The following is a 16,724-nucleotide window of genomic DNA, read 5'->3' as shown; positions in this document are numbered from 1 at the left end:
TGGTTGCATATATATCATGTGCCAGAAGTGAAGCAGAATCACAAAAACCCAACACAAAATGTTGATGGCTTTGTTTTTCGGAAATCAGAGGCATTTTGGATTTTTACAACACGCTTGATGTACGACGTGATCCTTTTCACTTTTTCCCATTGAGTTTTGTGTGTGTGACAAAGTATGCACACGACTTACTTCAGTTATGTTCATTCGGATGATATTTGTTGTGTGTGTATGTGTGTTATTGTTGTTGTTCCTTTTGAATCCTCATTTCTACGATGGTGGATTTTATGGCAATACATCAAACAATTTTCGCGTCGACTTTGTCTTCTGACGACATTGACGTGCTCCATTTCGCGAACGATAAATAGCGAGAGCGAAAGAATGAGCGAGTGAGCGTGAGAGAGCTAGAGTGGAATACACGTTTGCATTTTTGATTCATGCTTCTCATTTATGTTCCTGATTTGTTAGGCGATAGAGAGCTTGTTGCTGCTGCTGCTCATACACCATGAAATGTGAAAAAGAAAAGGTGTTTTATTGTTCACTTTATACACATGCTCTCGTCGTATTTATTCATGATACGTACGGTAATTCTTCATTTTTGTGAGTTTCAGTGTAGATTTATTTTTTTTCTCCCTCTCTGTATGTCCGTATATTTTCGATTAGAAGGGTGAATAACGTTTGGCGTGCGAAAATAAAAAGGATGCAAAGAAATAAATCAGAAATGTATAGAGTGCACGCATCCAAGTAAAGTGGCACGCATCAAGCACAAAGCGCGCGCAAAATTTGCAATGAGAGCACGATTCATTCGAAATAAGCTCAATATTAATAATAACGAAAATAAACGGTGGAGCTGCCAGGGCAAAGAGAATGTAACAGCATGTTATTTTGGTAGCTAGATATCCATGTGGCACGTCGCACATTTTTATGTCGTCAACAAAAACTAGAGATCTTTCAACCCTTGAACAAAAGCCAGGCACAAATAAACAATGACGGGCTTTCTCTCGCTCGCTCGCCCCGAAACAAAGACGAATGAAGAAGAAAAAAATTATGATATGTTTTAGTGTTTTTGCTATCATCGAATTTACGACAAGGCCGCCACCACCACCACCACCACCATCCCCCCATCACTGCCATTGCAGCCACCTTTAATTTGCCCCGTATTTCGCATGAAACAACAGCGTATCTTCTAAGCATGATTATGTTGAGGTACAATTTAAGTGTTGCTCCAACATTTTCTGTTGTGTAAGTACTTGGAGCGTCGTGCATACAACATGTGTAACGAGGTTATACAATGTTTGGAATGTTTATTAGATCTATTTTCGCTGGTTTTTCGCATTTCAAACGGGAAAAACAACCGCGCTCGCAAATACACACTCACACACATAGCAATATACTCATATAAATTCGCCTCGTCGTTCATTTTTGGTGGTTGTGTTGCTGCCGATTTCTGGCCTCGTCCAATGCCGACTCGCTTCCGAATTAGATGCGATTTCGTTAACTTACATTTTGCTCATTTCTTTTTTGCTCTATGCACAGCCACAACACACAAATTTCGAGCCGTGTGAGCGCGCAGAAGAAAAACCCCATCGACTTACAAATAAAGTACCAGCGAAACAATTGAAACGACGTACACAACGCGAAAAGATACCAGTCGTCATCATACACAAGCGAACCCATCCTGAAGGAAACAATTCTACTGTTTAGAGAATGGTTAGCGTTATTTTGCTTCGGTGTGCTGTGTGTGTGTGTGTGTTTTTATATTTTGAATCATGTTCATTCTTTCCTTTTGCCTACAACAAATTTCAATCTACATGATGTACGAGTGCTTTGTTTGTGTATTTTCGTTTACTTTTTCGTTTGCTTGGTTTTTTTCCTTCCGTGTGTATGCTCGGCTTCTCTCTCTCTCTCTCTCTCTCTCTCTCTCTCTCTTCGCTCGCTGCTCCGGTGTGCAGTCGGTGTTATGGCACCAGTATGCGGCAATTTTCATACATCTCCCCGACTTTTCTATGCTGTTGAGCCATCACCCGCTCGTTCGCAATCGCCTTGTTCACCATGTCTCGTTGTATGTCAAAGGCGAGAGCAAAGGCGAAAATAAAGATCAAAATCAACACAATAACAAAACAGCAACAACCGTATTACACACCGACAGAACGGAGAAAACGTACAAACTGTTAACAAAAGTGTAATAAAATTTATTACTGCATGTCTTTCACTTGCTTGCTTGCTTTCATTCTCTCTTTCTCTCTTGGCAGCCACATACACACATAATAACAGAGCGGAGACTGAGTGAATGGAAGAATGGTCTGTACTATCTGTCGCTCTCTCTCTCTCTGAAACGCATATATACACACATAAACACAAAGCCTCAACCAACGACAAATAACGAAAATTATGAAGGAAAAAGCAATCTCATATGATAGATACTTATTTTGCGTGTTGTCAGATCACATTCACGCCGTTCTTTCTGCCTGTTATATGCATGTGGGATATGGGCTAAAAAAGACAGCGACAGAGAGTGAGATAGCGGCTCAACAATGTTGCACGGTGTGTTTGTGCTACTTTGTTATTCTATTTGCCTGCATACCGCATCGCACACATATGTCTTACGTGTATGTGTGAGAGAAGGAGAAAAACACTTGGCCCAGTCTCTAACATCCGAGTTCGAGTTCTTTGTGTATTTTTTACATCATTCTCAGGGTTCTGTTTCCCATTCTTTCTTTCAACATTTCTGTTTCCCTTGTCAAATCTGCATGTGTATATTTCTTCTCATTTTATTTCTTTCATTTTTATTGTGTGTTACTTCGCCTGATTTTGTTTTAAGACACAGGAACACATTAGGCACATGCATGTTGAAAACGAGAAAATTACTCTACATACATGAGCAACAAGAGAAAAGAGCGCATTGATACATATGTTCGCATACTTTGTTTACTTATTCACGTTGAGACGTTTTTTTTCTCTCTCATCTATTTCTGCTTTCTCTCTTCTTGTTGTTGATGCTTCCAATCTATTCAGCTATTATAAGAGAAAGAGATTGAGAGCGTAAAAAGGAAGTGAACAGTTGAACAGAAAATTGCATCCAAACGAACGAATGAATAATTTTAATGAAGCAGCAGTAATAGACAAAATGGTCGGAGATGATGTTGAGCACAGAGAGAAAAAAAATCCTTTTTCAAGTGAATGGAAACGAATATAAAAATTAATTGTCGATACGCTTCACGGAGGAAAGAAGTAAAATCTAGCATTGAGTGTGTTTCAATGTTCTTTGATGCTAAATATGGATTCGTAGTCGTCGTCGTCGTCGTCGTCGTTTTTTTCTTTGCTCCATTCGTTTAGCTTTCATAAAAAAGAAGTGTATTGAATCCATTGCTGCATTTTAATAAGAGCAAAATGTGTGTAATGGAATGTGCGAGCTACATACATTAAATTATGATCTTCTATCATACGTTTCGATAAGACGGGAAAATATTTTGACTCAATACTTTTTAGCAATAAATCATCTCAATTGGAGCTGTGCGGAGAAAGAGAGGATGGGAAAGAGAGCAAACGATTGATATGGATTTGAAATCTCTTTTAAGCGACCCGCCATTCAACATTCAAGACTCTCAAAATAGACGACGACGACGGCGACAGCGACAACGTCGAGTATTTATTACATGATACATTGAAAACACTGTAGAAAAATGTTCAAGTGTTTTCTGTGCGATTACTGGCTCATGCATGGCTTCGTTTGTGCTAAATGTTGCGTAACTCGTCAACTGCACACGTAATAAATCCTCACATGGCTTCACTCTTTTCTTCACCACACCTAAAAATGTATACGTATGCAGTCGATATCAATATGTGAATGGTGCGAGAAGAAAAGGTTTTGGGGAAGAAAAATGGGAAGAAAAAGAAAAAATTCTCTTCAAAAATCAGATTTCCACACGTTTATTATGAATTCAATTCAAACGACGGTATTCATTTTTTTGGCACAATTACTCGAACATAACTGGCACACACTGAATACAAACGAACAAATAAAAAAAAATCGGCGACATTTCTACGTTATGCATCTAATCGGATCATGGTAGAAAATGGCATTTGATAAATTCATATATCGTTATGTTGTTTGTTTGTTGTCAGCAGCAGCACGTTGTTTTCACCAGAAAAAAAATACCATTGTGTTATCTCTCTTTTGTGACAAATAATTTCAATATGAACATGCACTTTAAATTGTTCCATTCCAAATGGATTTGGTTTGCAAAATTACATCAGATATGAGACATGAACGTGTATGTGCGCATCAAATGTGCGGAAAAAGAATTTGTGTCGTTTAATGTGGTTCACAATTTGTTCAAATTGAGTAGCTCATGTCATGTTCAGTTTTGCATATTCGACAGTACAATGACAAGGGACAAATAGAAAGAAAGAAATTCTGTGTGTGTGTGTCTTTCTTTTTTGCTCTATTCCGGCAATGACTTTTCAGTTTCCGTTCGCGCACTCTTTTTCCATCGTTTATTCTCTTTCTCACTCTCTTGTGTTGAGCGAAAACAAACGGAACTCCAAAACAACATCAACAGAGTAACAAAAACGACGACAACTATTCAACTCGTTCAATTCGTTTAACTAAAATAATGAAATTAAAAAATTTCGTCGGGAAAAATAGAGGAAAAGAAACGCGAGAGAGAACTAGCACAATACAATGGCGACGACTCACAACCGCACGACAACTCGAACAAGACAAACAAAAGCTGAAACTCAGTCGAACACAACAACACAAGAACAAAGAAAATGAAAATGTTTTAAATGAAAATCACAGAAAATGCTCAGCTATTCAGTTACATGCATATCTTTCTCTGATTCGCTCTTTCTCTTTTGAGTGCACCGACCAGTATTATTTGGGTGCTACCTCTCCCATCCACCCCGTGCGCCCCTTCCAGTTGTAGATGTGCGTGTGCTCGCTCCAACTTTTCCAACTACGAATCATGGCATTTAATTTCTATGGCTTTTCATTTAATCTTTGTCAATGTAAACTTTACTCCATAAACAAAAATAATGTGCTTTGGCAGAGTGCATGTAAAATGATTGCAACGAACGCGTTCGCTTCACTTGATGTGTGCGGGCCCATCATTTTTGGCGGGGCTGCAACGGAGGAAAATATCAAACGGAAGATCTCTTGACACACAAAATACAACTGTAGATAAATGGTTTTCGACATTTCAATTCCATCATTTTCCTCACCCTTGCACATCAACAGCCACATTGATAAAACAATGACTACGACAACAACATTTTTCGGAAGGTTTTGCACCGCGGCGGATCATTGATTTTCATTTTCCATTATTTTGCGGCATTTTGTTTACACTCTTTCCACAGTAAGAATTTGTCTTTTCCGTTCGTTCCCCACTTCGATTTAATAGACTTTTTGTTTTTGTTGATTTGGGTGTATATTTTGAGTGATATCGCATTGCGGTATATCTAAAAACGATGATCACAAAAGATACGAACGACCAACTCGAACAATTAATAAGCTTTTTGGTGTTTTCCTTTTGCCCATTGCCAACTGCAGTGCACTGACATTGCCGTTGGACCTTTTGTTCGTTCATTGAATGCGTTGTTTTCATGGAATCGGAAACAAGTGGAATTTGTAATTTCTTATTAAAATGGCATTCCATTAAGCAATCGAGCGCATTTCAGTTTTTGTAGTTCGGTGTATTTCACCGGTTTTATCCATCCACTGTGTTTTTGTGTAAAGATCAAAAACGGCTTCAGTGAATCAAGAGGCATTCGAAAAATGAAATCATCCTCTTTGACATCGGTACACAAAAAGCATCTTGTTGCGTTGAGAGATGGATTTCTCAAGGCAATCCAAGGTATGGATACAAACAGACAAAAGTACAATAAACCACTTTTGGCCAGTGCCTTTTGCATTTTCTTCACGCTTCTCTTTGCTATATGTCCTCTCTCTCTCTCTCTGTGTGTGTTTTTCTGTTACTGTTCTTCCATTTTCTGTGCTTTGGAAAAGTCATTTTTGCTTTGTGCCACTTTAAAGTAGCGTCGGCGAAGCGAAAACTGACTCGGAGAGAGAGAGAGAGGAAAAATCTTTTATGTCCTGTCGACTGAATGTCTGTATAACTGTGTTGCAAGTGTAATACTTAAAGCTGCAAAAGATCCAGATTTTGCCAACTGCAACACCAGATTACGATTCTATGGCATTTATTATTTGCTTCGTTTGATAATTTGCATTTGATAAATTCTGTATTGTCTTTATAATTTCTTGCATTTTGCCATTTCTCTTCGCTTGTTTACTCTGTGCACGATATTTACGTTCAGGCTTTCGCTTTTCTCGACAGTCGACAGCGCGCACAAATATAACAAACAACAGATTTTCGCATTTTGTCTGGGATTTGGGCTATAACATGCTTGGATTTTCGTTGGCATTTTTGCCTGAAGCTACTCTCTCTCCCGCTGCCTCTCCGTTTGTCTGCTGCTTTGTGTGTTGTGTTTTGCGAGAGGAAAACTTCGTTAATAAATCTAAAACACGCTTCCAATCGATGATAACACCAAGGAAAAGTGCCGATAATCAACAACATGCCGTCACTTATTCAACATCACACTCGATATCATGTCAAACAAACAAAAGCGAATGAACGACGAGAAGCCGAGAGGAAAAAAAAACAACTTCTAGCGCATGATCGAGTAAAACAAAAAAGAGCGAACGGCAGCAGTGTTGTTGCTGCTCTTGCAAGAAGCAGAAGAAAAGTAAAAAAAAGAGAAGAATAATGTCAAAAACTTTTTCATTAAAAACGCTGCCGAAGACGAAGAAGCAAGAATATTTGGTATGCGAAGTCAGCAAGCAAGATGGAAAGAATGACAGCGGCTACGATAAGAACTTTTCATAATTCAAACGCATTATAACTTCATTGAAAATTCATGGTCTGGCACTAGAGACTAACCATTAACACGGCACAGCAGCAGCAGCAGCACCACCAGCGTATAGCAATTGTTCGAGAATGAGAATGAACACGCTCCAATCCAATGAGAGCTCATGTGATTGTATTTGTGTATGGTGAATGTGAGAGAGAGTGTATGGTTGCAACGGAGCGGTAACCTCATACAGTCATTCTTCGGGCTGACTCTGTCATATACACAAATAATGAATGCCATTCGCATTTTTAACGGGCGAACAGCGACAGATCACAGCTGAATTACATAGTGAGTCGTGAAGTGAATTCAAAAACGCACTGGAAAAATTGAATATCATTTGAGATGGGAATCGACACAAACACGACCCAACCGAATGTTGGAAAACAAAAGTCAGCGAGAGTGAAAGAGGAAGACAGAGGGAAAAAAGGAAAAAAATGAATTCCACGCGACATCTGAAGTTGATGAAACTCCATAAAAGACCGATTGAGCGATGTCAATTTGCTGGCCAAACGGTGAATTTGCCTAGAAAATTGATTCGACACGCTGTGACACACACATAACGAGGATAAAGTAGAAGGCAAACGAAAGACCAGAGAGAAAAAAAAAACTCTCTCGAGAAATTGATTTTTTTATTTTCAAAACGAAAAGGAAAATTGTACATGTCTAAAATCTTTATATTCTGTTGGCGTTTCGTCGTTAATTCTCTTGTCAGACAATTGAATCAAGATGAAAAATACACATACATACACATTCCATACACTGCCATATCGACAGACGTTAAGAAAACCGACGAAGGAAGAAAAAAGAATTACACACACACAAAAATGATGGTGACCACTGAATATTCAATGCTTGCATCGTTCATTCTCTCACTCTTCCTCTCTCTCTCTCTCTCTCTCTCTCTCTCTCTGCCGCATGCACATTATCATAATTGAAATCGAAATAACGAATGCACTGTGAGGAATTTCAAGCGACGGAGAAAAAGGGCTCTAAACAGTAAATAATATTCAATTTTCGTAATACATTGAATAAATTAAAATGGTCTTGATTGCTTGCAGCAATGGACGGTCGATTATTATTATGAACGGATATAAATTGAATGACTATATTATCAAATGATCGAATGGGCTTGATGAATGTCAAAACATTATGAGCCGACGCGAAGCTGCTGTGTCGGCCATTTCTCAATTTGCAACAGCAAAATTTATTGATTTTAACCATAAGTCATAATCAAAATGGTTTGTAATTTCCATTTACCCCAAACCGCAGTCAATTGCTCTTTCTCAGCACTGTAATTGTGTCTTGACTGTGTGCCCGGCTATATGATGGGCATTAACACTTGAGTTAATTCAATTGTCGCCGTCACATGTGAAATATTGATGATAATAAAAAAAAGAGAGCAATGCGAGACATAGACTGCTATAAGTACACTCGCTTTCAGTGTCGAGTGTCTGTGTCTGTGTCTGTGACTGCCGCACTAAAACGTTTATAAGATTAAATGTCTCCGTCGAAAATGAATTGCTCGATGGGATTGTGTGGCATTTTTGAGGGAAGAAATCTTTATAACCATGGTGGCTCATAGCCGATGAGCGAGTTTAATAACCTACTAAATCCAAAAAAAAGTAAATACACAGAGAAATATGTTGCAGTTGTGGAATTGCTTCAATTTTTCGGCATTTGCCGTGTCGATCGGTCGTTTGGCGAAAAACACAACGCTGTGTTGGTGGTGGTGGCGGAGAATATCGTTAGAAAATATCGCGTTCACTCCGATGGGATAAGAAAAATTTCGTATTCTGAGAACATATCGCATTCACAGCGTAATCAGTCAACACCAACCATTACATTTGCAACATGCAGAGTACGAACGAGTGAAAAAAATGGCAACGAATCAGATGCAAATGTGAAGAGTCAACATTTTTTGAAGGTGGTGTGCTTGTGTCGCGGAATCGTCATTTGAATACCATCGAATTCTTGTTGCTGCTGGTGCTGGTGCTGTGCCGTGAGCGCAATTTGAAGACAAAATACGAAAAAAATGAGAGAAAGAGAGCAAACGACCGAGTGCTCGAAATGTGAAGAAGCATTTGATATCGGATGGCATATCGTCGTCGGAAAGGTCGTTAACAAAAAGAAAACCGTATGCAGTAATATAGCAAATGCTATTCATTGGAATATACATCATTTAATAACACATTAGAGCCTCTTTCACTAGTGCTAATGCCGGAGCCCATGCACATTACACACACACACATACGCTCACCGAGTTAAGAGGGAAAGACAGACTTTGCGTTTGCCAAACATAGTCATACAGACAGAAAGCCATCGATACATCAGCACAGCTCGACAATTCACTCGGCATGCATACGAAATCATTTAGCTGGGCCCTGTTATTTTCACACTGAGCACACACACACACATTGACAAAGCGACCAAATCTAGGCGAAAAATGCACGTATGCACACATTAGAAACCATCATTGCAGACGTTTGGTTTTGGCTCCGAAGGCAATGAGTATAACACAGAAAATCCATAACATATCATTGAATGTGAAAAGCAGAACGCTGAGCCCGCACCCGAGATGCTTTTGCATTCACATCTCGAGCTATTCGAAAATCGTTTGCGTGTGTGTGTGTGTGTGTGACTCTCTACCTCTCGCCCATTCGGTGTGTTTGCGAGCATGTACATATGTGTCTGTGTGAGTGAGTGAGTATGGATGCACATTAGCAATGTTGCTGTTCACTGCTCGTTATTGTTACTCACTGCTCAAAATTCTAGCTGTGCCTTGCCTCAAAACACATCAAATCACATTTTCGAACACTCAGCGAAGGGAATACAATTTTTTTTGCTCGCACTCCCTCTCGGTTACATTCGATTCGGTATCTTCTGGTTTTGGTACTGCTGATGCTCTTGTTGCTGTTATTCTTTTTCGTAATGTCTGTTTTGGTTCTGTTCGTTTCTCGCCGTCTCCAATTTATTCATACACTATGTGTATGTGTGTTGACGGCAGGTGTGAATTCCAAAAGAAAATAACACATACACATGAGCAAACGGAATGAGGCGAACGTGTGAGCAGACAAAGACGCACAATGCAACCACGAGAGATGCATTGAGAGTTTGGCCTCTTTACGTGCACTCAAATATTCGATACATCAGCAATGGCATCAACATCATCTTACTGACATTCGTATCGTCATTTGTTCAGAGTGCTCACCGCATGCCTGTGCTCATCGAAAGCCAACACATACATATACACACACATACCGAACCGATCGACGGCATCAATAGAACAACAACAGCAACAGCAGCAGCAACGCATCACGAATATAGGTGCAAAGAAGAGAATAAAGAGCACACAATTCTGAATGCAATGAAGAGCCACAGAGATGAACACACACACCGAAGCAAAGCAAAGCAATGTGAAGAGGGAAGAGAGAAAAAAAGAAAAAAAAAATAAATAAATTGTGTACGCCGTACACAAAATATACGATTTATGCATACAAAACGCTCGGCTTGTGAGTGCATGTGTGAAATAAGTACACATACTCATACTCTTCGCCTCTTCCTCTCCCTCTCTCTCTCCCATTCGGAAAATGAATGTTGTCGCTGTGTGCTGCAGCTGGCTCACTCACTCTAGCTGGCATTCCGTAAGATTTGTTCTTTGTCAGCATGTGAATAGTGTTTATGTGTGTGAACGCGCTTGGGCGAGTAAACGTCGATTGAATCTCATCTGAATCAAGCAATTCATGTGGAAAAACGCAAGGACAGCATATATTTTAATGCCACTCCTCGACTCTCTTCCAGCAGCGATTCCAAATGACGGTATTTCGTGCTGCTAAGAATATGCCAGTGTGCCCGAACACTGCCAAACAGTATGATCAGTACATTCAATTCAATGTTTATTTATAAATAATTTATGTATGAAAAAGAATGAGAGATACAATTTTGCCATTTGTGAATGCCCCATCTCTGTCTCTTGCTCAGTGGATATGTTATCGCCAACTGGATTTTCTCTGCACTTCTGTTTCTTCGTTTCGTTTACTTGCTGGTTGTTGTTGTTGGTGTTGTTGTTTTTTTTTCTCTCTCGTTGCTTCGTAACGCATTAAAACATCGAGAGATTTGTGTGTTTGGTGGTTCAACTGCTGCAATTTTCACATCGACCGTACGGTTGTTATTCGGTGATGTGTTTTTTTTCTGCGCTCTTTTTATATCTCATTGCACATCGCAACAAAATCCCTTCATCAAAGCACATTCAATTTTAAAGACTCAATGCGCTAAATTTTGCGCCCATTCCACTTTTTCATTCCTTCCAATATCTATCTTTATCTTTTGCTCCTTTCTCTCTCTCTCTCTCTCTCACTCGTTTCTCTGTCGCTCTTTCTCTTTCACAAAAATGTATAATTGACAGTCAAAATGATAAATTTCCACCGAAATAAGTACCATGCCAATGCACAAGATACCGAAACGAAAATACGTATGAAAATAAAATTGTCCAACGTATTATTTATTGAAATTTTATGGCGAACATGGCAATGAATCAAATTCATGACGGTCCAAAGCGACACATAAACGGGATCACAGACTGTTTGTGTGATATCAGTGAGTGATGTTGCTGTAATTTTGCTTGTCACTACAGTGATAATACCCAAACACATCAAATAACACAAACCGAGAGAGAGAAAGAGAGAGAGAGAATGACTGAAATTGCAAATTCATTTATTTAATACCTGCGCAAATCCAATCAATTCGTTCGATTGACAAACAAATTTTCAAATGTCATTGCAAAATGTATGCGACATTTTTGCAATTTCAAACACACATCGAGAGGCATTGGGTTAGCGAGAGCAAAGAGATACACAGAGAAAGTAATGTGCTTAATGAATATCCAAACAGTTTGTTCATTTCGAATAAATTGCGAATTGAAAATGAATCGAAATGTTTTATACAAGTCAATGAGTGGACCTGTTTAGATTTACATCGTCTGACGCAGAGTTTATTTAACCTTCTCATTCAGTTGAATTACGCACTCAAAGTGAGTGCTGCTGATTTTGTCAAAGCTAGCCAGCAAGCACGCGCGCGCCCGCGCTCAAACACACACAACAGCCCCACATTGTGACAGTGTTTATGTGTGAGTGTGTGCCTTTTGAAGCCCGTAATTATCCCGGGTACAGTATTCATTAACTCTGTTGCGTATTTGTTGTTCAATGGCTTTTACGTACAAAATCAACATTTAATTACACTTTTAGTCTATTAAAATATATCAAAAGAGAGTCGTTTTTGGGACATAGACAACAAGGTATATATAATCATGGAGACCAGCACCTCTAAGCAGCTCTCAATGCAATGTCAACCTATTCATTTATTCACCGCTGGAAGTCGAGCCTCAATAAAATTTTGACAAAAGCGTTCGTTTTTCTTTGGAAAATACTGTTCAAAGGTGTTGTTGTTATTCACACAAGTTTCTTTTTGTTTCTTCCGGAGAGAAAGAAGAAGCGAAGAAAAAACAACAAAAAAGACAAAAAGCCAATTCATTGAAAAAGACAACAAGAAAAACTAAATAAATTGGCCAAAAGAAAGGGAAAATTAGTTCGACAAATATCAATTGTTTACAATTTTGTACGACGACAAAAAAGACGAAATGTTGAACTGCGATTGAACACATGAAAATAGCACTTACCTGATACAAAAATTAGCCAGAAACATGTTGTGTAATCCATTTTTCTATCGATTCGTATATCCATAACGACGATGTTGTATTGGTTGTGTATGTTGTCTCAGTGGATTTGGTGAAATTATTTGCTGTTGTTGTTGTAGTCGGTTTATTTTAATTTAAAAATGTCTGACGATACATGCGGTTATACGATAGTTTGTCGTTTATTTCTTGTTATAAATTGAACGAATGTTAAACAATTGATTTTCACTTTGTTATTGCTATGTCGATATCTATATATAAAAATCGATTCCTTAATCCAGCTTATTTGTAGCGCCTACGCTTTTTTGTTGATTTCTTCGTATAAATAGACACATTAAGCGTGTGTGTTTGTGTGTATGTATTACTTCAATTCGGTATTCACAACTAAAATCGTGCACATTAAGTCAATCACAGTTGTTGGCAGTTTTCAGTGAGTATTTCACAATGAATGTGTGTGTATGTGTGTATGCGATTATAGTCGATTAACTTCCGTTTGTGTTTATTGCAAATCAATTTACTTTGTATAACGACTGTTTTTTGGTAATTTATTGTTTTGTGTATGCCCACTTGTTGGCGGATTTGGTTCACGCTGACGAAATCTGTTCGTCGTATTATTATTATTCACCGGGGTGATGGCGAACAGATTTATGTTGTTGTTTTTTTTCTCTTTACTTTACACAATCACAAAATATAGATTATTTTATAAAACAAGAAACAAACAGAAAAACTGAAATGGAAAAAAAAAACAAAAAGTTGGGAAAAAAAATACACAAAACTCTCTGATTCACTGCAATTGCGTCAAATGCATACGCGAACAATACAACTAATTCATAAAGCGTTGTTGGTTTCCCGTCATAAAAATCGGAACTTCGACTCTTGTTTGAATTTTTTTTATTTGAACGAGGCAGAGAAGCGGCTGTGTTTGTTTTTTTCACTCATGCATACACACACTCAACTCAATATACACGCTAATATTTTCAATGCATTTATTTCACGCAGAGCCAAGGAAATACAAACAATTACTTTCAAACTGCACACACAAAAGACTTGATTATCAGTTGATGTTGTGAGCAAGCACACGAGATATGTTGACGAATTTCTTTAATTTGCACATTCACAAGAGATGAATCTCTGTTGTTGTTGTTGTTACTGCTGTCGCTGCTGTGTTTGTCAGCTATTTTAAATATTTGTTTGAGTGAGTGTGCCACTTTGTGTGTTTATTGAAATGAGAGAAACGGTCGACGACTGAACTGAGTGAGATGACAACGACAGTTATTTGCGCATCACAATTCAATTCGTCACCTTTTGTAGTTTTCGACAAAAAAAATTGATTTCTTCGTGAATCACAACTCTGTTTCTTTCCACAGCACACACACACAGACACGAAACAAGAATATTGCTGTTGTGTAATGCTATGTTGCACGCTTGTTCACGCTTTGTATCAAACGATTGATTTCCTCATGGAAATGATGATGATTGTTTGGAAAAATTGTGGATGATCGCTCGAGAGCGGTCCCGTTCAAATTGCGGCTTTGTTTCGTTTATTTCTGCGCGCGAGAGCTTCACACAAAAATTCTTTCCACTTGGTTAAATAGTTATGTTATATGTTATAAAAAAAATGCGGGCTATACGTTTCTCTCATTCATTCGCGTGTGCACGTCAAAATATAGCCAATAAACAGAAAATGAACAAGAAATATACCGCCACTCTATTGTTTACACAATAATTTTCATTCTTCGATGAGCGGCAAATGAAAAATACGGTTTTACGATTTGGATTTTTCAATTGGCGGCACGATAAACGGTTCAATCTCAATCGATCACTTTGATTTTGTTCAGTGCAACTAATGGCGTAGTTTTGACATACAAATTCACACTTTGCTCGTTTTTCTTCTTCAATTTATGTTTGCTTTGAATTTCTGCTTATACACACATTTTTTTTCTCTTCTTTTTTTTAGCGGTTCATTTTTCCATTGATTCAGCGTTTAAACTTGATTATTCTACCATTGAATTATGGCTTCACACGTTTTGCAATCGTCTTTTTTTATTTCCTCACTGTTTTTTTTTTTTTGCACTTACGTTTAGTTTTTCACATTAAAAATGTGATCGTTTCGATGTGATGTCGTTTTCGAATCCCATTCGTTTGGTTTGAACCAATCGAATTCCGATCGAAGAAACTCAAACAAAAACCACAGTCTCGTCTCCGAAATGTAAACGATGATGGTCGGCTATTGTTGTTGGCTGGATGTGTTTCTTTATTTGTTTTTACTCAGTAGCTTTAAAATACGCTTTGTGAAAGGTATTCAGTCAAGAATAGGTAAAATAGAGGTTTATTTCGTTTAACCGAACCGCATGGCTGCGTGGTGTACCACTCAATTCGAAGTCAGCAGACGTACTAAAGAAGAACGGAACAAAACAAACGGCCGCAACTCCAACTTCGGCTTTGTTGGTTTTGCCATCCATACACACCGAACCGCTTCGCATTCGTTTGCTCTGTCTCTCTCTCTCTTTGCCGCTGTCGGTGTCGGTTCGCGTTGTCGGCACACTCAGCATGCGTTCTCGATAGCACGGCAGCGGCGTGCAGATGTTTGCCTCTCCAATGCAGTCGCAATGATGTTTGTGTGTCGGTATTTTGGTTGCGAGCTCAGTTCCACATGTCAAACGCTAGCGTACCAAACAAATGCAAATGAGACAGAGAAACGCGCGCCAACTTGATATTGCTGAGCGAATCGGTACACATGGAATACGAACGTTCAACAAAATCTCAGCCGTTAACCGAGAGAGAATAAGAGTGTTTACGAGAGAGAAAAAATTGGCGCGGACGAGAAACTTGGCAACAGTGAAACCGATCCGCATGTTGTTTGTCCGCATGTTACGCACGGCGCACCGTTGAAGATTTTAAAACGAGCACATAAAAACACATTCGAATTCAATGCATTTGCAACGGTCTCAAGAAAGTGAATAAGATTTAACGTCTCTCACCGCCGCTGCTGCTGCTGCTGCTGCTGTTACTGTTGCACCATTTTTCAATTCTGCCTTCTCTCTCAGTTGTTTAATGTGATATAAAACGGCTAAGACGCTAATGCCATGATACTTTTTCGAAAGAATTGCCGTGCTTGCATTCGAATGATTGAATGCATTCCATCCGTTGCGTTCTGAATATATCTATCTCATCGTCGCGGTCGTTGTTGTTGTCGTTTCGGTTCTCTTTACTCTTTCGGTTTTGATGAAGCGATTTTCGTTGCCTTGTGGTTTCGTTTGCTTCGCATATTTCTGTCGTTTGTTCCACACACACACACACACACACACACACAGCACACCGAGCGTACGTAATTATGGTGTTGAACAGCCAATATGTGGTAGTTAAAAGTCTTTCAGTCTGATTTCAACATTTATGCTCTCTCACTCTCGATGTGTGTCTTGGTACGTTTCGAATGCTGTCATTTGGGTGTGAGTTGCCTTTATATTTTTGAGTTAGTGGTTTTTTTCTTTCTCCTTCGTCTCATTCGAAAAACTTAAATCACCTCAATAATATCAGCGAACGCGTTGCATATTACGCGCTAGGTCTTTCACATTTTGAACATCTGCAATCGCAACGATGTTTTCGACAGGCAAATGCAAAACATAAACGAACAAAAAAATGCAAAATGCTCTACACACATGAAAAAAAAAACACATATCGAATGCAAAGCGAAAAAAAACTTCATCAAAATGAAGGGAAAAAAATATGCACATATAATGACATGAAACCATATTAAGAATTACCTGTTTGCAATTTGCCGATATATATCAGACGGTGGCTGAAAAAGAGCGAGAGAAGGAGAAAAGAAGCAGCACTCACTCACAGAGCGCAGCTTGCAAATTGATGAGAGACGGGAGTTCAGATATTGTTTTCATATGTAAATTGTATGGCGCAATGCTTGCTTCGGTTGCAAGCTTTCATAAAGGTTTTCGGCCAGCCAGCCAGCCAGCCACACACTCACCTCATTTAGTGTGCACAATTGCGTTCATTCTCGACGCAACTCTCTTTTTACCGTCTCTAACACTCGCTCCAACTCGTACACTCGTGCTTTGTGTGCCGTACACTTTTATCAATTTAAATAAATTTGCATGCATTTTCTTCGATAGTTGTG

General features: G+C 38.8%; 1 protein-coding gene across 3 annotated transcripts in view; it reads right to left on the bottom strand.

The window, feature by feature from the left end:
- LOC129565084 (nephrin) overlaps nucleotides 1-15,003 on the bottom strand; it is a 199,439-nt gene extending 184,436 nt beyond the window's left edge. The window contains exons 1-2 of one of the 3 annotated variants that reach the window (XM_055439452.1): nucleotides 14,671-15,003; nucleotides 12,578-13,319 (exon numbers count right to left, since the gene is read on the bottom strand). In XM_055439452.1, coding sequence (XP_055295427.1) covers nucleotides 12,578-12,641 — 64 coding nt within the window. In that variant the 5' untranslated portion in view covers nucleotides 12,642-13,319; nucleotides 14,671-15,003. Of the gene's footprint in view, nucleotides 1-12,577 lie in introns of all 3 variants that reach the window. The other 2 variants (XM_055439453.1, XM_055439454.1) reach the window with 2 other exon arrangements.
- Between the last annotated feature and the right edge of the window lie 1,721 nt (nucleotides 15,004-16,724).

The sequence above is a fragment of the Sitodiplosis mosellana genome, unplaced genomic scaffold, assembly GCF_009176505.1.
Source record: "Sitodiplosis mosellana isolate CC-2019 unplaced genomic scaffold, AAFC_SMos_1.0 Smas_scaffold_2, whole genome shotgun sequence".
Taxonomy (NCBI): domain Eukaryota; kingdom Metazoa; phylum Arthropoda; class Insecta; order Diptera; family Cecidomyiidae; genus Sitodiplosis; species Sitodiplosis mosellana.
Note: the sequence above shows the minus strand (reverse complement) of the source record. Positions and strands in the feature narration are given on the sequence as shown.